General features: G+C 40.2%; 1 protein-coding gene and 1 long non-coding RNA gene across 2 annotated transcripts in view; one reads left to right on the forward strand and one right to left on the reverse strand.

Annotated features, from left to right (window-relative positions):
* The window catches only part of LOC132400894 (uncharacterized), a 42,543-nt gene extending 36,133 nt beyond the window's left edge, over positions 1-6,410 (forward strand). The window contains exon 3 of the long non-coding RNA XR_009514426.1: positions 6,022-6,410. This is a non-coding gene — a long non-coding RNA (uncharacterized LOC132400894). The remainder of the gene's footprint in view (positions 1-6,021) is intronic.
* rngtt (RNA guanylyltransferase and 5'-phosphatase) overlaps positions 1-21,572 on the reverse strand; it is a 307,137-nt gene that overhangs the window by 93,838 nt on the left and 191,727 nt on the right. The window contains exon 12 of the mRNA XM_059982400.1: positions 20,149-20,217. Coding sequence (XP_059838383.1) covers positions 20,149-20,217 — 69 coding nt within the window. The remainder of the gene's footprint in view (positions 1-20,148; positions 20,218-21,572) is intronic.

Raw genomic sequence — 21,572 nt, forward strand, 5'->3', positions numbered from 1 at the left:
GGAAGAAAATGCTAAATTTCAGTTAGAGGTTAATGAAAATAAAGATGCAAATTTTTTTCCCATCCAAGTTCATAGACCACCTGGAATTTATCCAAAGATCCCCTCTGGAGTTAGGGTTAAGAAATCCTGGTTAGGCTTGGTGGAGATAAAATACCCACTGTGGAAAGCAATCAAATATATAAAAGTCCTGCTTTCTCTGGTGGACAGAGCGTAGGTCTAGAGCAGGGGTGGGCAAACTTTTTGACTTGAGGGCCACAAAGGGTTCTAAAATTTGACAGGGGGGCCGGACCAGGAGCAGATGGACGGAGTGTTTTGGTAATACACCTCATAAGAGAAAATAAAATATCATGGGATATGTAGAAAACATGTGCTTTAATTTCAATTGAAAATGAACAAATGCATTACAACAAAATCTCTGTCTTTGAAGTCCCATGGTATTTAGCTATTTATTGAAATGTCTTTTAAAACACTGAAAATTAAATGAATAAAATACAGCTTTTTTTAATAGTAACAGTTATTATTTTAAAGCACTGAAAATTCTGTTATCCTTCAAGATATTATCATCATCACTCTCCTGACTGTCTTTATTTCAAAAACGGTAGGAGATGCAGGTCTACTTGTCCTGCTCCTTCTTATTCAATTGTCCCCTGTGCCAAAACTCAACAACGGCCCGCACAATGACAGAACAGTGAGAGCGCGCCAATATGCGGAGCTCTGTGCTCGCAAATCCCCGCAGGCTATCTCCCTTAGCCGGAACGCTGGCTAATTGTGAGCCGGTTCGGATGTGCCAGGAAATGGGTCGCCACAAGGTCACAAAGTAAAGCGCAAATGTGGAGTAATACGCTGCACCTCAACAAAGGTCAATGTATATAGAGTGCGTCATCTATTGGGAAGACGCCAGAATTGCGGGGAAAAAACGTTAACAAGGTTTATTAATATAATTTCATCAAGTTCTGCGGGCCGGATTAAAAAGCTTAGCGGGCCGCATATGGCCCGCGGGCCATAGTTTGCCCATGCCTGGTCTAGAGTCATCGAATCAGAGCACAGAATAGCCCTTGACCCAACTGATCCACACAAATCAAGATGACCCATCCGAGCTTGTGCCATTTGCCTATATTTGGCCCATAACCTAAATCTTTCCATTCCATATACTTGTCTAATTGTTTTATTGTATCTGCCTCAGCCACTGATTACATGTTAATTCCCCTCTTTGTGTAAGAGTTGCCCCTCAAGTTACTATTAAATCTTTCCCCTCAGCTAGTTCCTGATTCCCCAGCTCTGAGAAAAAGACCGAGTGCCATGTAGTCTATCTATACACTTCTATGTATCTCTATAAGATCACCTATGCTCCAAGGAATAAAGTCCTGGCCTGCCCAAATTCTCCATTTCATTCTGTCCCTCATGCCCTGCAAGCTTGAGGCTAACACAAGAGTCATAGTTTTAAGGTACTTGGAAGTAAGTACAGAGGAGATGTCAGGGGTAAGTTGTTCCACACAGAGAGCGGCGGAATGCACTGCTGATGATGTTGGTGGAGATGGATGCAATAGGGTCTTTTGAGAGATTCTTAGATAGGTATATGGAGCTTAGAAAAATACAGGGCAATGCAGAATGGTAATTCCAAAGAGCTTCTAGAGAAAGTCACATGGTCAGCACAACATTGTGGGCCAAAGGGCATGTAATGTGCTATAGATTTCTATGTTCTCTGTTATAAATCTTCTCTGCACTCTTACAATTTAACATTACTCCTATAGCAGGGTAACTAAAACTGAACACACTCTTCATTTTTTGATGTTCCCAAAAAAAATGCAGAAAATGAAACTCTCTGCCATCATCTCTGAAGCACAAGTTTTGATAACTAATGCATTTCATATTGAAATAGGACACAGAGTGGAACAAAATCTAAAATTTCTCTGGACATTTGGGAACAATTTTGGCTAATAATGCTTTTGCTACCCATTTCCTAATCTATAGGTATAACTTTTTGTTATTTGTTGTCTGAAAACAAAACATTTTTGAAAGGTCTTTTTATGTTTTACCAAATCCAGTCCTAGTATTCATATTCCAACTTAAAATCCTCAAAATCTTGGCTGGGTATACTTATGACAAATAATCCACAGAATAATATTAAGAAAGTCATGGATGAAAAATAATTGGTATTCCTGATTTACTTTCAAGCAATCTCCAGGTGAACTCATTAATAGTTATACTGCTAATCCTCTGAATGCCCATCACAGAAGCTGCCTGTTCATCTGCAGCATTCAAGTGACTTTTACATTTTCTTCCCTTGCATCCATTAAGTTTTGAACAATGAGATCCTTCCAATATTTGTTCAGAATTTCATTCTGTTCATCTTATTCATCTCTAACAGTCCTTTGATATCCTTAATCCATTCTGATTCTACTTTCTAACAATTAATTTTTTACCCTGCAGATCATTAACACTTGGATTCTTCCTATATTGAATCTAAAGCATGTGCAGGAAACCATCTTTCCAGTAGGCACATGCATGATTCAACAGCCTTATAAAATGGCTGTCAATAATTGCCTGTATCTTGAAAAAATATGGGAGATGGTTTTCTGTATCTCTTTGAGAAATACATCTCTTTATATATACTGTTAACAATAAGGACACTATTCTGTTCCAAGGTGAACCCTGTGTGTTTCAGATGTTTTTACCTTCAGTAATGCAAGGACCAGATGGCACATGATAACTTCTCTCAAAGTGTTTGAGCAGTTCATCACAATATAGTTTAATCTTTTACTTAAGAGACCAATAAAATCTGGTTCTGCCTATTTGGCCAAGCTTGCAAATATGAGCTATTTAGATTATTACTAGTATTAGGTTTTGTGCTTAGTTAATTTGGAACCACCCTACTGTGTGCTTCAGTAGAAATGGGCGTTTTAAAATTAATTTGGCTAATGCCTGAAACAATTTAAAACGGAGCAGCTGCAGTCACCAAGAGAAAACAAGGCTTTAATCTTTCCCTATATGCAAACCAACACCAAAGAGTCTTATGAAAATGTTACCTCAAAAAGTTCAAAAAAGAGAAAGCAATGATTCAATAACAGGCATGTCTATAGGATGAGTGGTGCTGGGATTAACACATTCCCAAAAGTCAAATGAATGTAAATGAATTTACACATTTGTTGACCTACAAATGCCTCATTTATCATGTCAAGTTGTTTTTGTAGATATTCACATATAATCAAAGATTGATTATAGATCTTAGATTAGCATAATTCATTCACAGATCACTGCTATAAATTCAACATTCACTTCATCCACTTGGCACACACTTTTGAGTTATTGTTCAAAAACATATACAATTAAAAATGACTCACTTGCATAAACTTGACTGTAAGGATGAAGGAGGAGGAAAAGGGAGGGGGAATGAATAAGGTTAAAGAGGAAGTGGTTGCAGGTGAATGGAAAAGGAACAAACAAACTGGAGGAACTCAGCAGGTCGAGCAGCATCCGTTGAAACGAGCGGTCAACATTTCGGGCCAAGACCCTTCATCAGGACTGAAGAAGGAGGGGGCAGGGGCCCTATAAAGAAGGTGCCAGGTGAAAAGCCAATCAGAGGAAAGATCAAGGGGTGGGGAAGGGGAAGCAGGGAGGGGATAGGCCGGAAAGGTGAAAAGGAATGTAAGGGGAAAGCACTGTGTGGTAGAAGAAGGTGGAATCATGAGAGAGGTGATAGGCAGCTGGAAGAGGAGGCAGAATAAAAGTGGGTTGGGGGAAGGGAGAGGGAGGGAATTACTGGAAGTTGGAGAATTTGATGTTCATACCAAGGGCTAGAGACTACCCAGACGGTATATGAGCTGTTGCTCCTCCAACCTGAATTTGGCCTCATCATGGCAGTAGAGGAGGCCATGTATGGACATCTCCAAATGGGAATGTGAAGCAGAGTTGAAGTGGGTGGCAACCACTTGTCCTCACCCGCATCTCCTCCATTTCCCACACTTCGGCCCTCACCCCATCCTCCCGTCACCACAACAGGGACCGTGTTCCCTTGTCCTCATCTACCACCCCACCAGCCTCCAGATCCAGCATATTATCGTCTGCAACTTCTGCCACCTTCAACAGGACCCCACCACGAAGCACATCTTTCCCTCTCTACCCCTCTCCATTTTTCACAGGGATCGTCCCCTCCACAACTGCCTGGTCCATACGTCCCTCCCCACAGATCTCCCACCTGGCACTTATCCCTGCAAGCGTAAGTGCTACACCTGTCCCTACACCTCCTCTCTTACCACCATTCAAGGCCCCAAACAGTCCGTCCAGGTGAGGCAACACTTCACTTGTGAGTCTGTTGGGGTCAGCTATTGCATCTGATGCTCCCGGTATAGCCTCCTTTACACCTGTGAGACCCAACGCAGATTGGGGGACCGCTTCATTGAGCGCCTCCACTCCATCTGCCATAACAGACAGGATCTCCCGGTTGCCACCCACTTCAACTCTTCTTCACATTCCCATTCTGTCCATACATGGCCTCCTCTACTGCCATGATGAGGCCAAACTCAGGTTGGAGGAGAAAAACCTCATATACCGACTGGGTAGTCTCCAGCCCCTTTGAATTCTCCAACTTCCGGTAATTCCCTCCCTCTCCCTTCCCCCATCACACTTTCACTCTGCCTCCTCTTCCAGCTACCTATCACCTCTCTCATGACTCTACCTTCTTCTACTACGCATAGTGCTTTCCACTTGCATTCCTTCTTCACCTCTCCTGCCTATCTCCTCCCTGCTTCTCCTCCCCCACCCCTTGATCTTTCCTCTGATTTGTTTTCCACCCTCCCCCCACCTTCTTTATAGGGCCCCTGCCCCCTCCTTCTTCAGTCCTGACAAAGGGCCTCGGCCCAAAACGCTGACTGCACGTTTCAACGGATGCAGCCCGACCTGCTGAGTTCCTCCAGCTTGTTTGTACGTTTTGATTTGACCACAGCATCTGCAGTGTACTTTGTGAATGGAAAAGGAGATAGGCTGGCTCAAAGATGGGGTAACAATATAAATATAGGGGTTAGTGACGATATCAATTGCACTTAACATGGGAACTGAAAGGATGGGTTGGAGTATGAAGGTGTGTGGAGGGGTGGTGGGGGGGGAGATAGGATACAGGTTTGAGTTTACCTAAGAACCAGAAGCATATATCCATGATGAGATGGAAACTAGGGTTATGATAGTCAGTGGAAAAGAAATTTGTCAGTAGCAGTCACCTGATGTCTTTCATGTTATCCAGACAATGTAAATGAAGTGTGTGCACAGAAATGCAATGAACTCATCTTTAGTCAAGATTTTTTTGTGTGTGTGTGGGGGGGGGGGGGGTGGGAAGTACCCAAAATAGCCCTTATCCCATAAAGGACTCTTTTTAAGAGATTTTGGCATGCAAACACTACAGAGCCCAATGGGGAAAAATAAATTTGGCCAAGTAGCCTCAGAACGTCACATTCAACTGGAGCACTTTGCGCCAACAAACATGTACAAAAATTTGTGCAGAACACCATCACAGACCACATGGTCAGCCTCCTGGAATATCCAGACCCTCAAAGGAAAACGACTTCACCAGAAATACTTTCAAAATGCTTAGAAGATCTTACTTGGTTAATGGTGAGATGGCCAGTACGTACTCAATTCTTCATGTATAGCAGAAGTCTGAACATCACTGGATAACACTCTTAAGGCATCTGTGATGTGAATGATTCCATCAATCATCTCTTTCCAGAAAGCATACTTGCCAAGAAGTCTGGACGAAGTGGTAATTTCAAATATATACGTAAAATAGGATTCTGTACTTCACGTGATGTTCCTAGGGATGCACATTGAAACAACCATCAGCTACCTCCAAAATATCATCAACTTGATGAAAACATTCTCTGGTCTATGTGAAAGTTACTGGTCTCCCAGTGCAAGTGCAACTCCTGGAGGCAGAGTGATGTGATGATGGCTCTAGATGGCCACCTCTTTGCTTGCATCTTCGGAAACAGCTCTATTTCCATCGTTAATATCTCTATTTTTCACTTTCAGGGTTCTTTTGAAGACCTGACCTGGAGTTACATGCTGACTATGGTCCTTTGCGGGAACGTGACCCGCTCTTGGGGCTTCACAACCGGCTGTTGTTCGGCACGCCAAAGGCTCGGCCTAAGAGTTCAACTCAGCTTTGGAGACTGAGGAACTCAGGGCTCTGGAGATGGGCGGATCGAAGATTGGTGTCCCGGACGGGTGTATCGAGGGACCTGGAACACCTTTGGCTGTGTGCCCAGAGACTTGAGATCTTTAGGTACTGAGTTCAAAAAAAGTGACACAACGGACTTTTAACATCATAAACCAGCAAGTTGTTTGTTGTGCCTCCCCTCTCGCAGTGAACAGACAGAGCCTGTGGTATGTCGAATGCTGGGTGAACAACGTAGTCTTTGAAGTAGTGCAAGTCCGTGTCTTTGCTGTTGCTTTTGCTGCATGCTTGAGTGCTCGGTGACGACTGCCGATCCTTTTTTTTAACCAGTGGGGGGGGGGGGGATTGTGTTTGCTCCCACTCACGTGCAGGAGGGAGGGGAGCTGGGGGGGGGTACTTTGGGGTTCTAACATTTAACTGTCGTTCATTCTTTGGATAGTTGTGAAGAAAGAAGCATTTCAGGATGTATATTGTATGCATTTCTTCGACATTAAATGAAACTTTGAAAGTAGCCAAACATGATTAAAACTTTGTAGTTGACATTCTGAAAGTGCAGGAGTAAGTGCTTGCAACTATGAAAAGACTCTATGGGAAAGACCACAATTTAATGTATACTGAGAGACAGGTACTTATATAAAGAGGTATTTGACTGTTTGGTCACAGAATTATGCAAGAAAAATTAATGCTAAAATAATTTAATCCTGTAACAAATGGAATAGCTTCTCATACTGTGAATTAGACAAATGTTGCATATCGTATAATACACTCGTATGTCAGTGGGAAATCTGGACAGAGCACCAGACTTTTTAAATTAGTAATAACATTACTGTACAAGGTAAATGGTGCTCTAGGACCTCAAGGTCCAATTTCAATCTAGCTGTATTCTTGGAGGCATGCAATATATTTATCATGAAAAAAAACTCCAACAGCAATCCAAAGCTAAGTTTTGATTCACTCGAAATCCACCGACCATCATTTATCTTACCAAACAACAATAGTTTGGACAAACCTCAATGTTACCTTACATTCCAACAAACCTACACAAAGACCCTCATAATCATAATCCATGTTTACTAAAGCCCCAAAACCTCTCTTGTACTGCACATGCCAGGTTTCAACCTGTGCTCCACTGATTCCAAGTTGTTTGTTCATCACAAATCTTTCAGCTACTTCACAATTTCTCAAAATCTAAAAAGCTCCCCCAGCCTTTAAAACTCTATTTGTTCCTTAACAATTTGATAGCTCACTCTTGCACACTCTTCCTTTGAAGTGCATGCTACATAAACATTGCTAATAGCAATGGAAGTTGCTGATGCTATGGAATTAGTAAATTCTACAGGTTACGCCCCACTGCTTCTTATGCAAAGTACCAAAGCAGTTCCTATTAGTAGGTCAAATCCATGAACAGAATCATTAATTATGCTGCTGAACTAGCATTGTTTTGTACAGCACTGTTTACATGAATACCCAATAAGCTCTTATGTCTTCTCTGAAAGTAATAATTACCACGTTGATATCTAAATGAAAAGGTTAAAACAGAACAAACATAAAAACACGTAGGCTAAAGAAGTTTATTCGTAACCCAATTTTTAAAAGAGCAAGGTTTCTGAATGAGAGATTATCTCCTAATTTTATGAAAACTTAAATGACAAAATTCCTGATCCCCAAGTTCAATTTCAGGAAGATGCAAAGAAATTATTGTCACATAATTCAAAGATGGAAATAACGAACTACTCCTTCAAACTGATATGTGGGATGGTATTTTGAAAGATCTCATCGCGGAACTAGACTTTCAGAGCCCTCAGGATGTTTTCACAGATAGGATTATCCTTTAGAATTTCTGTGAATAATGGTTGATAGAGTGCAGAAAGCTATACTAGTTGGCAAAATCAATTTGTAGATAAGAGTTTGTTAGATGTATTGGATCACATATCACTAGCTTCAGAGCAAAAAACAATCTATGGCTTGGTTCCAAAAGCTTTTTTAATGCCTAATTGTGGATATTGAGTAAAATTTGGCATCAACCAAAAGAGGGAGATTTCAAGGTTATGGTAGAAGAAGGGAGTGGTTTGAAGTTCCACAATTATATCCTTTTCAGCTTAAGTCACAGCCACCAATGGTAAAGTAACTAAACTCAGGAAGGATTGCGGTGAGCAAGAGGAGCACTAAAGTCTTGAAGCGATCTACAGCTTTCAAAGGGAAGTGAACTATTGCAAGATTTGAGAACAGGATAAAGAATTTCAAAACCAGGATGTAATGTAAAATTAGATCAATCTCCAAAAATTTCCATTCAACATAGAGGTCACAATATCTAATTACTGTTAGTTAATCATAATTCTAATATTTTTAAATTACCTTATATATTGACTATATGTTCTATAAATTGCATAACCTGAGCCTCCTCCCTCAATTCTTAGGTTTCTGGGCTTCTGGATTTCGTTAAAAAATGCATTGATCAAGGGCAGCAAACCTATGACAGTAATTTCTGGGATAATCAGGTGGTAATAATTTTGGGTCTATTACATCTGGAGTGAATATGAAAATACCTTATAGCTTTAGATCACAAGGTCATCTGCTGTTGTCACGGTTTTCTCTCTCAAGTGATAAATCAATTCACATAAACTGATGGTAACAATAAAATACACAAATAAATGTCTAGCACTGTTGTACAGACCTACTCTCTATGTTTACTTCACTGTATATATTACAATCTAAAGAAAGATTACAGACCTATTTATTAGACCATAAGACATAGGAGCAGAATTTGGCAATTCAGCCCACTGAATCTGCTCTGCCATTCAATCAGTTTTTCTCAACCTTGTTCGTCTTCTCCCTGTAACCTTTGATACCCTTACTAATCAAGAACCTATCTACCTTGTGTTAAGTATACCTGTAACGTTCTCCTTCGCGTGTAACGAACGCCGAATTAAATGTCGAGATAAACCACAGTTAATAAGAACCAGATCGCAGTAAGATTAACCATTTACAGTTCACTCTTCACATTAACATATGGTGAAAACTGTTGATAAAACAATACAAGATTGATACAGTATTTGTTCCTTCCTTAATATCACATTTCAAGTGTAAATACTTGCAAAGGTGACTATAACTACATTACACTAAGGTGCAGTATACAGGGAGAGTTTACCTGCTCCATTGACTACTTTAAATACACTTCCATGCAAACTATCTGCGACTCTTTAACTAACGAAAGCATAAACATTATCGACCGTCGTTACTTCTAAAAGGATTGGCATTAACATCTTAGTTCAATATATCGATTATCTATTAACTTACAGCGTTGCTCTCACTGTGATTTCTCATGCCTGCAAAACAACTTCTGCTCGGGTCTGCCTCGTGGTGAGCCCCCACCCTCGCGTTAATTCCAAACCGGTATTTTCCCACAAGACGCGGCGAAACCGGATGTGACGTCATCACATGCCGATATATTTTACATGCAATGAATATACTTTAAACACTTCTAATTCTAACTAGAAAATACTATCGAATGAATTACTAAGCGAAAATATTATAAACTAAATAACTGTCGTAAAGACAGCACACTCCCCGCTTGACCTTCGTAAGGTCACAATGAGCAGAGTACAAAACTTAGTCTCTTAATCGGTCATTGGGTAGAAGTAGAATAACTTCTGTAACTGGCCCTTGGTAAATTTTCACATCGCCTTGGTCAGTAGTCTTCAATTCGATCTTCCTGACATGTCCATCCCCGCTAGGGAATGTAGCAGTGATTCTGGCCATTGGCCAGCTGTTGCGGGCGATTTGCTTGTCCCTGAGCAGGACTAAGTCTTCAACTTGAAGATTACTGTGGGGTTCTGTCCACTTTTGTCTCTGTTGCAACAAAGGTAGATATTTTTGTCTCCAGCAAGGCTAGAACTGATTTGCCAGAGCCTGGACTTGTCTCCATTGCTTTGTGTACAAATCCTTGTCTGAGAAGTCTCCTGGTGGAGGAGGTGCTCCTGCCTTCTGCGTAAGGAGCATTGATGGCGAAAGTATAAAGGGGTTTTCTGGGTCAGAAGACACAGGTAGGAACGATTGTGCGTTTATAATGTCTGTGACCTCTGCCATTAGGGTGCACAGTATCTCGTGGGCCAATCGGGTGCGTTGCTGCATCTCAGGTTTCCTTTTCCGGGTTTTCCGTAAGGACGTGAACCGTTTGACTGCCTGCTCTTTGTTATCTGGTGAGCACTGGCGTGGTTCTCTGAAAGGCAATGGGGCAACCCCATTATTTGCTTCATCTCTGAAGACCTTGGTGTCTTTGAGTTTTAAAGAAATGGTATCTTGAGCTGATTGTGCAAGTTTGTTTCCGTGCTCGGTTTGAACGAAAACTGACTGACCTAGCGTCTCGTCGGTTACTTTACGCTTGGTAATGTCTTGTTGTGCTTCTTTAGGGTACACCTCAGTGAGGCAGATCTTGGAACAAGAACGGCTTGACTGAGTTTGACTGCAAACTTCTGTACAGTTCGAGCTGACAATTGTTGTCCTGGAGTGAACCTCTCCCTCCCCGCTGTCCTGTTGTGGGGGTGAAGGAGCGTTGTCGGTTCTTTCATTCTTGACTTCATCACGGAGCCGCGAGGGTAAATTTTCTTCCTCGTATGGATGTGATGCAATCGTGACTCTCTGAGGTTCCTCGTAGCTGGGGAAGTTATCGAATACATATGGAGAGGGGAGACGAGCCTGCCTGTCTATTTGATATTGTACATAGTCGCTTGTGCGTTCCAGTCTGGTCCTTTCTAAAGTAGATCTTACTGCGGTCAGATCACGCGACCCTTCAGCTTCTTCTATGTACTTTGCTTCCGCCATGGCAGCTTCTTCTTCTCTTTCTAGCTGCAGCACTTGCAACTCTGTCGATATTTTTGCCATTTCCAACTGGATTTTGGCTTCTCGGGCGGCCGCTTCGGCTTCTCTGGCAGCCTTTTCTTTCTGGATTTCGGCTTCTCGGGCGGCCGCTTCGGCTTCTCTGGCAGCCTTTTCTTTCTGGATTTCGGCTTCTCGGGCGGCCGCTTCGGCTTCTCTGGTGACCTGTTTCATTTTCAAAACTGCTTCTTGTCTGGCGTAACGCAGTCGCACCTTGGCGGCTTCTGCCTTGGCTCTTGCCTGGGTGGACTTACTTGATGTCGGTTTACTGCCCTTGTCGCTGGGCGGCGTCGACTTGATGCTGGATCGAGCTGACATTGCAGCACTTGAAACACCTGATAATGCCGCTTTTTCACTGTAACGTTCTCCTTCGCGTGTAACGAACGCCGAATTAAACGTCGCGATAAACCACAGTTAATAAGAACCAGATCACAGTAAGATTAACCATTTACTGTTCACTCTTCACATTAACATATGGTGAAAACTGTTGATAAAACAATACAAGATTGATACAGTATTTGTTCCTTCCTTAATATCACATTTCAAGTGTAAATACTTGCAAAGGTGACTATAACTACATTACACTAAGGTGCAGTATACAGGGAGAGTTTACCTGCTCCATTGACTACTTTAAATACACTTCCATGCAAACTATCCGCGACTCTTTAACTAACGAAAGCATAAACATTATCGACCGTCGTTACTTCTAACAGGATCGGCATTAACATCTTAGTTCAACATATAGATTATCTATTAACTTACAGCGTTGCTCTCACTGTGATTTCTCATGCCTGCAAAACAACTTCTGCTCAGGTGAGCCTCGTGGTAAGCCCCCACCCTCGCGCTAATTTCAAACCGGTATTTTCCCACAAGACGCGGCGAAACCGGATGTGACGTCATCACATGCCGATATATTTTACATGCAATGAATATACTTTAAACACTTCTAATTCTAACTAGAAAATACTATCGAATGAATTACTAAGCGAAAATATTATAAACTAAATAACTGTCGTAAAGACAGCACAATAGCCAATGACTTGGTTTCCACTGCCAATCTGTGGGAATAAATTCCACAAACTCACCAGCCTCTGGCTAAAAAAAATCCTCATCTCAGTTCTAAAAGGACATCCTTTTATTATGAAGCTGGGCCGCTGGTCCTAGACTCTCCCATAATTGATAACGTGCTCTCAATGTCCACTCAATCCAGGCTTTTCAGTTGTCAGTAGCTTTCCAGAAGACCCCTCTCATTTTCGGAACTTCAGTGAGTACAGGCCCAGAGCCATTGCATGTTCCTCATTAACCTTTTCATTCCTGGGATCATTCTCATAATCCTCCTCTGGATCCTCTCCAATGCCAGCCCTGGATACGGGGCCCAAAACTGCACACAATACTCCAAATGTAGTCTGGACAACACCTCACAAAGCCTCAACATAACATCCTAGTTTATATATTCTAATCTTCTTGAAATAAAAACTCACTTAATATTTGTCTTCCTTACTACCGATTCAATCTGCAAGTTGATTGGAATACTGCACAGATGGAACAGAAGCGATCCCGTGCAGGTCCAACAAAGAGCCTTAAAAACCCAGTCTCTATTAGGCACCACCAAGTGGAGCTGTCGTCATGGGAGCTGTCGCTGTTGGAGTAGCCAGAGAGTAGTGAATCTGTGGAATGCACTGCCACAGACGGCGTTGGAGGCCAAGTTTGTGGGTATATTTAAGACAGAACCTAATTGTTTCCCAATTGGTCAGAAAAGGCCTCCTTTTTTTTCCCCACTCAGCCAGTCAGCTAATCTTCTGTGCTAGTACCTTTCCTGCAATGCCATGAGGTCCTATCTTGTTTAGGACCTTATGCACTGCACCAAACATTTTGAATATGGGCTTATCTGTACCAGACTCAGTCAACTATTAGTTCATTATTTGGTACAGAGGATTTTGAACGTAATGAGCTTCTCTATAAAATAAATCTCCGTAACTTGTTGATATTTCAAGTGAATGTCAAGTATATCTAATTAATACACAACAACTAGACCAGAATATTGAAACAGAAGTCATCTCAGAAATATAATTGCAAAATTATACAAGAGATTTTGCAGATGCTGAAAATCCAGAGTAAAACATAGAAAATGCTGGAGGAACTCAGCAAGTCAGGCAGCATCAATGGAAAGGAAGTAACAGTTGACATTTCAGGCCAAGACAGTATCAGTCCTATTTTTTGCTAATTGACGTTTTCTTTTTCTAGAATCTATACCAGCTTCTGTGGCATAAAAAAGGCTATTAACCAAACAAAATTAATTTTGAAATATGGAACTCATAAAAGAGTCACTTGCAGGATATCCTGTAATAGGTGAAGATTTTGTTTTTAAAGTCAGTGTTCTTTTTCCACAGCTTGATCTAGCATATCTTTCAAGGGCCAGAAAACGTCCTTCTGTAGCTTCCCTAAAAGTTCTGAACAATGAACTCAATTTATTTACAAAAGTTTGATGTGTTGAAAATAAAACTGCAGATGCTTGAAACCTGAAAGGTATGTACAAAATGCTGGAAAAACTCAACAGGTAGCAGATGTGGGAAGAATAACAGTCAAGGGTTTGAGCCCATAAACCCTTTGTCAGAAACTAGCATAATACTATACTTCTACCTCTAAATCACTGTATCTGGCCCGACATGCAAACGGCTGATTAGAGAAAAGAAGTTTCCCAAATGAGTCCAACAACTTATCATGAACTTATGTGAAAGTGAATAGAAAAACTATCTCTTCATAATGAATTCAAAACTGAACACCTGTAAAGTAGAAAGAATGCAAACCATGAGATAGTTCTCTTTGAGCAGAGTAGATTAAGTGATCTGATAGAAGTTTTGACTGTTAATAAAATGAAGCATTTCCATTGGGGAAAAGAGTCGACTGCCAGAGAATTCACATTGAAAGTGAATGACAAAGTTAAAGAGACAACAGACTTTGTGTTCACACTGTGAATTACAGTGGAAGCAGTCTCAGTGGTAACTTTCAAGAATACTTCATGGTTAGCTCTACCAAGAAATCAGCACAACATATGGAACATAATTATCTAATATGTGCTATATTCTCATTAAGTATATCGCCATCCTCGATGACTTTATTTTTAAGTATGAGGACATCTCAAAACTCTGAATTTATGCCCCAAATCTCCATATCTCGATCAATAATAATCATTAAGAGTAGTGGTCCTTATGCAGATCCTTGTGGAACTCCTGCTTATACTTCCATCCAAACTGAAATATACCCTATAATCACTGGTCCTTGCTTCCTGACATCCGGTCAATTTTCTTGACATGCAGCTGTTCTTTCTAAATCCTTACAATTAACTTTGTTAGTTAGTCAATTATACAGTGCTTTATCAATTATGCCTGCAAGTCCACATACACAAAATAAAATTGCATTGCTCTCTTCAATTCTCTCCATACTTGTTGAAAGAATTCAGTCAAGTGCTGTTTCAATCACACGGGTCCACAGACACGTAATTGTCCTGGTGCTGTCATGCAGTGTCTGTACATTCTCCCTGGACCATAACAGTTTCCACCTGATGCTCCGGCTTCCTCCAATATTCTATAGTCAAGGAGGTTAATTGGCTACTGTAAACCGTCCCTAGTTACGTAGGCAGAAATGATGGCCAAGTGAAAGAGAATAGTTTAAAGGTAACTAAGTGGGGCAATGTGATTGATGGGAAGCTCCAATTCTAAATGTCACGTTACTATCTCCTAGATTGTTTCAAGAAACAGGGTCAACACCATTAGATTGACTGGCCTAGTATCACTCCTCATGCAGTGCCTATAAAAAGTATTTACCCCCGCCCCCCTGGAAGTTTTCATGCCTATTGTTTTACAACATTGAATCACAGTGGATTTAATTTGGCTTTTTTTGGACACTGGTCAACAGAAAAAGACTCTGCTGTGTCAAAGTGAAAACAGATCACTACAAGGTGACCCAAATTAATTACAAATATAAAACACAAAATAATTGATTGCATAACTATTCACCCTCTTTAATATGATGTGCCAAATCTTCACTGGTGCAGCCAACTGGTTTTAGAAGTCACATCATTAGTTAAATAGAGATCATTATGTACAATGTTTCAATTGATTGCAGTAAAAATACACCTGTATCTGGAAGGTCCAACCGCTGGTGAGTCAGTATCTTGCTACACCACCACGACCAAAGCACACTCCAAGCAACTCTGTGAGAAAGGTTAATGAAAAGCACAACTCAGGAGATGGAAACAAGAGCATTTCCAAGTCACTGAATATCCATTGGAGTACAGCTATGTCAATCATGAAGAAATGGAAAGAATATGGTATGGCTGTAAATCTGCCCAGAGCAGGCGGTCTCAAAAACTGTGCAAGAAGGGAACTAGTGAGGGAGGCCACCAAGAGACCTATGAAAACTCTGGAGGAGTTACAAACTTCAGTGGCTGACATGGGACAGACAGTGCATACAACTATTACCCGGGTACTTCACCAGTCACAGCTTCGTGGGAGAGTGGCAAAGAAAAAGCCACTGTTGAAAAAAACTCAAATGAAATTATGGCTAGAGTTTGCCAGAAGGCAAGTGGGAGACTCTGAAGTCTGCTGAAAGAATGTTCTATGGTCTGATGAAACCAAAATTTAGATTTTTGGTCATCAGACTAAACTCTATGTTTGGCATAAGCTGTACATCACACATCATCAAAAACACACTATCCCTAGCGTGAAGAATGGTGATGGCTGCCTTTTGCTGTGGGGATGCTTCACTGCAGCAGGCCGTGGAAAGCTTGTGAAGATAGAGCGTAAAATGAATGCAGCAAAATACAAGGAAATCCTGCAGGAAATCTTGATTCACTCTGCAAGAGAACTGTGACTTGGGAGTAGATTTGTTTTTTTGGCAAGACAATGACCCCAAGCAAAAAAACCAAAGCTATACAGAAATGGACTAAAAATAACAAAGTCAATGTCCGGAGTGGACAGACCTCAACCCAATTAAGAACTGGAGTTGCAAAGTACTGTTCACTAACAATCCCCATGCAACCAGACAGAGCTTGGACAGTTCTGTAAAGAATGGGAAAACCCACAGTGTGCAAAGCTGATACAGACCCACAGATTCAAGGCCGTAATTGTTGTCAAAGGTGCATCTACCGAATACTGACTTGAAGGGGGTGAGTAATTATGCAATTAATTATTTTGTGTTTAATAATTGGAATAAATTTAGACCGATTTGTTTTCACTTTGACACAAAAGAGTCTTTTTCTGTTGATTGGTGTGAAAAAAGCCAAATTAAATCTAATGTTTCGGGGGGGGGGGGGGGGGGAGGGGCTGAATACTCTTTACAGGAAACATATCTGATAAGTCTGATGACTGTTCACAATACCCTAGCTTTAGCTTTTCTCAATAACCTTGGATATATTCAATTCAGACTCTTCTGTTTCGGCACTACCAGCTTTTAAATACCTCCCTTCTACTTTAAAGCTATTTGCCAAACCTACCTCCATTTTTATTGCTCCTTGAGCAGAATCCTCTATTGAAATCAAATGCAAAAAGAGAATATTGGCACAGTATTGTACACTACAAAGCCAAATTCCTTTTTGTTTTTTTTAATCAATTACACCTTCCATCAACAAACATTTTATCCATTCTCAAACTTAATTCATTTATAAGACTTGGGCAATACGGACAAGGCCAGCATTTATTCTTGCTTATTCCTTTTTTAGATGACTGTGACATGCAAGTACTAGAAGACTTCAACTTCCAGTCAAGAAAATGAGAAGCTACTAAGATTGCAAAAGAAAAACCTTTTGGAGGCAAAATATTCTCTGCAAGTAAAAATTAGCTTGCTTTCACAAATAGGAATTTATCGCTTGATTTGTTTCATCAAGATGCATATCCGATTATCTTATTTAACACCTATTATTATCGTCAGCACAGCTGCTTAATACAGTACTAAAAAGGTTATGTGCTGTATTTATCCCACTGTTATAATGTTTCTGCAAAATACAGCTGTACAATAGAATCATTTAGAAAAGACTATACCAATTATATTGATTGACAAAGCATAAATTAAAAACAGTAAAATTACTGCATGTGGAATGAAAACAGTGAAAGCAGTTTCAGTGATGATTTTCTGTTGGAAGGAAAACTTAGATGCCATTAATCAAAGAGCAGTTGATTCCTAATTCCCAATGAATGTGCACAGCACATTTGATAAAAATAAATGTATCCCACAGTTTTCACCTCATAAAAGGAACTCGAGTACAGACACTTGATTGAGGATAATGTTTTCCTACAAAAAACACAAAGTAACTGTCATATCTCATGATAAGATTTAATTCATTGATATTGTCCTATAGAAATTGCTAATGGGTCACAAATATGGCTACAATGACAATCCACAACTACTGATTTTAGCCAGAGAACCTTGCCTAAATATATATCCTCCATATTTATTTGAATAAATGATTTAATAAACTAAAAATATTCAAAACATAACAATACAATCTTTGACTTTCATTACAGACTGATATTCTGGGATGAAGATATCCAACACCTTGATACAGCTCCTTGGCTTTTAACTAAAATTCAGAGTGGTACTTTAATTCATCAGAAGACTGCTAAGAAAATACAATGCTGTCAACCCAGAGGGCATTGGGGTGCTGCTGAATACCTGCCATGATGTTCCATTGGACATGCTTATTGTAGAAACTGAAAACAGGAGTACAGTCTATTCAGCTCCATAGGCATACTCCATGCACCTTGGTAGTGTTTATTCTGGGTGCAAAATTTCACCTGAACTTGGCACATCCTATGTTCCAAAGCTGTAAAAGTTGGTTTTGCAGTCCCTAATCAGTGAGAACAAGCACTTTTGTTTGTTCAGTCTTGACATGTTAGGGTTTTTATGAGATACGTTCTCATTATTGACCTAAGTGATGAATATGTAGAATTCTTAGTAAAAGGCAGCTGGGGAGGCCAAGTCTCTGGGTATATTTAAGGCAGAGGTTGATAAATTCTTGATTAGTCAGGGCATGAAGAGGTACAAGGAGTAGGTCAGAGTTTGTGACTGAGAGGGGAAAGGATCACCTATGATAAAATGGTGGAGAAGACCAGATGGGCCAAATGGCCTAACTCAGTTCCTACATCTTATGACTTACTAAATCTCTATACATGCATCAGTTCTTCCACCCCAGGAATTAGTCTTTTAAAGCAAACAATCCATTGGAGGAACTCAGTGGGCCAGGCAGCATCTGTGAAGGGAAAGGATTTGGTGTTTCAGATCAAGACCTTACATGGGGAGTGAAAGAGTATGAGAGAGTCGCGGGCAGAGGTATAAAGTGGAGAAGGGTTGCATGAGAAAAATGAACGGAAGAGAGATGAGGTAATGATATGAAGATGCAGCCAGGGGAGGGGGTGGATGGGGAAGGTGTTGGGTAAGCGAAGCAGGCAAGTGATGAGGGGAAGGATGGAGATGGGGCAGATGGAGCTAGGTGGGGGAAGGGGAGGTAAAAGTAGAGACAGAGGCTGGAGGGTGATGAGCAAGGACATGAAGGCCAGCAGACGTGTAATCTGATAAGTAAGCAATGATGGGAACCTGTTAAGTAATGGGCAGACGGAATTGGATGAGTGAGGGGTTCCAATAGGTGGAAATGGATCCAGGAGGGGAAGCGGAATGAAAATGGGTTGGGGGGGGGGGGATGCTGGATTATGGGAAAAGGAACAAACATGGGAAGACCAGTGAAATGGAACGGATAAGGCATACCTACAATTGGAAATTTGGGGTTGATAGTATAAACCTTTGTTGCAATTCTTCCTTGGCAAGAACGTCTTTGGTGAGATAAGGAAATTAGAATGACACAAATAATAGCAGATGACGCCAAGACCCTGTATGGCTGCAGCAAGATATCCTTTGTCCGGTACTCACTTTAGCAAGGAATGACACCAATATAATTTGCTTTCCAAACTGCTATCAGTGATTGGTGTAGAAGAATGCCCTGGTCTTGTACTTTCACTACCTTTAATCTCTCCACATAATAAACCGTGTTTAAAACCAAAGCTAATCTCACATTGATCCATGCTTCTGTCTTGCATTTTCTGATTCATTCGGCTCTTCAAAAACCATATTGGAGTATCTTTGCATCCTTCTCACAGGTCTGACTTTCCCTGAGCTTTGTATTAATAAAAGTTGACTATACTTTCTTGTCCCTGAGCTGTTATGTAGGAATAGACAAGCTATCTAAAATGACAGCTCTCCATCAAATATCAAACTGCAGCTTCCTCAGTTCTTAAAGTAGACATTTTTAATTACAGCAGACAACTCCACGTAACTGTCTAATTGAAAGGTACAATAACAAAAGCACTTGTTTCCTTTCATTTTGGCAATAAATAGAAACATACAAAGATGTTCCTTCAGTAGTAGAGTCAGGCTACTCTAATTCATACTCTCAGTAGGTCAACATCTACTCTGATCACATTCTTTGGTGTTTGAAGTTCCATAGTCATCAGTCCAAGGACAGGTGAGCATCAAGACAATAGACAGTCTACAGGTTTCTGACTGAGGGAGATAAAGGACAATGAGTGAGAATCCTTTAATTTGAGTACTTACTTTCAAAATAAGATACGCTTTTCCTTTATGGGAAGTACATTAAATTTAACAATTAAAGACTCTTTAAGGAACTACATCAACTTCTCCTACTGACGGAACGTTGATAAATGTGATTCACTATATAAAAGCCATCTTGGATTTATGATCCACATTGCTTCAGCAATCCTAAAGAAAGCTTCCATGAACCATCAAAGAGATGATATTAGCATCCAAATATATTTGTTTCAATGGTAACTGATAAGTAATTTGTGCACAAAGCAAATGATTAAATCCTAGTCAACTTTTTTTCTTAAAAGAACTGTAAAATGGGGAAGTAATTAGATAATTACTTTCCCAAAAAAAACACTAGTGTAATTTGAATTAACTTTATCTGTGCCATATAACTCGATCATATAGTCAACGGCAAGTTTACAGAGTTTCCTTAAATACTTCCTAAATTCCTACATGACTGTACTCCAGTTAAAATCTTAACTATACTACATGTTTTTTAAAAAAATTAAGCTTACCCCAGTTGGTTGAAAAATCAGTCCATCCACTTCATGGCTAACTTCTCGAGCAAAGCTTCCCTCCAACAGCTAAATTATAAACAGAATAAGCAAATTAATAAGCTTAACAACTGAAATGATTACCTTACAAAAGCACTGAGGGAAAAAAAACTATCTTAGCTACTAATTGCACATTAGATGCAAAAGTTGAGTATAGTTAATCAAAAACTGCTGGAGCATTTTAGCTTCAAATTGCATGGAATGAATATTTCTGATTCTGTAATCAATTTATTATAAGCAGTTGAATGCGATTCAACATTTCTCCTTTGTCTAGAAATAGTTATTAGCTTTTATTGCTTTCCACTATGATGAGCATGTAATTGATGAAAACAAAACATATATTTGGTATATCTATTTATCTACAATACCACACAAAAGTCTTCGGCTTGTGTTAATCAAAAATTCTGTAAAATTAAGATGTTTTCAAAAATAATGAAATTAAAAGTTTCTAAATATCAAAAAAACTATACAGAGCAGTAAGCAGTAATGAACTAAATCAAATTATTTAAAACTGCATCAATTCTTAGGTACACTGCTCTGCAGTCCTGATAAGAAAATCGGTTGCAAGGTTGTTCCAAGTATCTGGGAGAACTTTCCACACTTCCTATGCAGACTTTGGATGTCTTGCTGCTTCTGAATCTCTAGGTAATCCCAGACTGCCTCAATGATGTTGAGATCAGGGCTCCATGGAGGTCATACATCTGTTGCAGAGCTTCTTGTCCTTAGTTTCACTGAAGATAGTTCTTTATGACCTTGGATGTATATGGAGTCATTATCTTGCTGAAGAATGAATTTGGGACCAACCAGATGCCTCCCTGATGATATTGCATGCTAGATGAGAATCTGCTTGTACTTCTCAGCATTGAGGATTCCATTAACTCTAACTAGATCACCAACTCAATTTGCAGAAATGCAGTCCCAAACCTGCAGGGAATCTCCACAGTGGTTCACTCATGGCAGCAGAGTGTAGTGTTCTCCAGCTCTTCTATTGAGAAACTGCCTCCTGTCTCAGCCAGAAATTTCAAATTTTGACTTGTCAGTTCAGAGCACTTGCTACCATTGTTTTGCACCCCAGTCCTCTGTTTTCATGCGTATGTGAATCTCTTGTCTTCGTTTCCACTTCAGGGGGATGGCTGTTTAGAAGAAGCTCTTCCACGAAGACCATTCAACACAGGAACAGAATTAAATGTGTGGTTCATCGAATCTTTTGATCATGATTGATCCACATCCCTATCAGCCCCATTCACTTGCTTTCTCTCTGTAACCTTTCATGCCCTCACTAATCAAGAACTTGTATATTTCCACTTCAAATATACCCAATGAATTTTACAAATTCACCACTCATTGGCTAAAAAAATACATCCTCACCCCTGTTCTAAATGAAC

This window comes from Hypanus sabinus, chromosome 10 (genome assembly GCF_030144855.1).
Source record: "Hypanus sabinus isolate sHypSab1 chromosome 10, sHypSab1.hap1, whole genome shotgun sequence".
Classification (NCBI taxonomy): domain Eukaryota; kingdom Metazoa; phylum Chordata; class Chondrichthyes; order Myliobatiformes; family Dasyatidae; genus Hypanus; species Hypanus sabinus.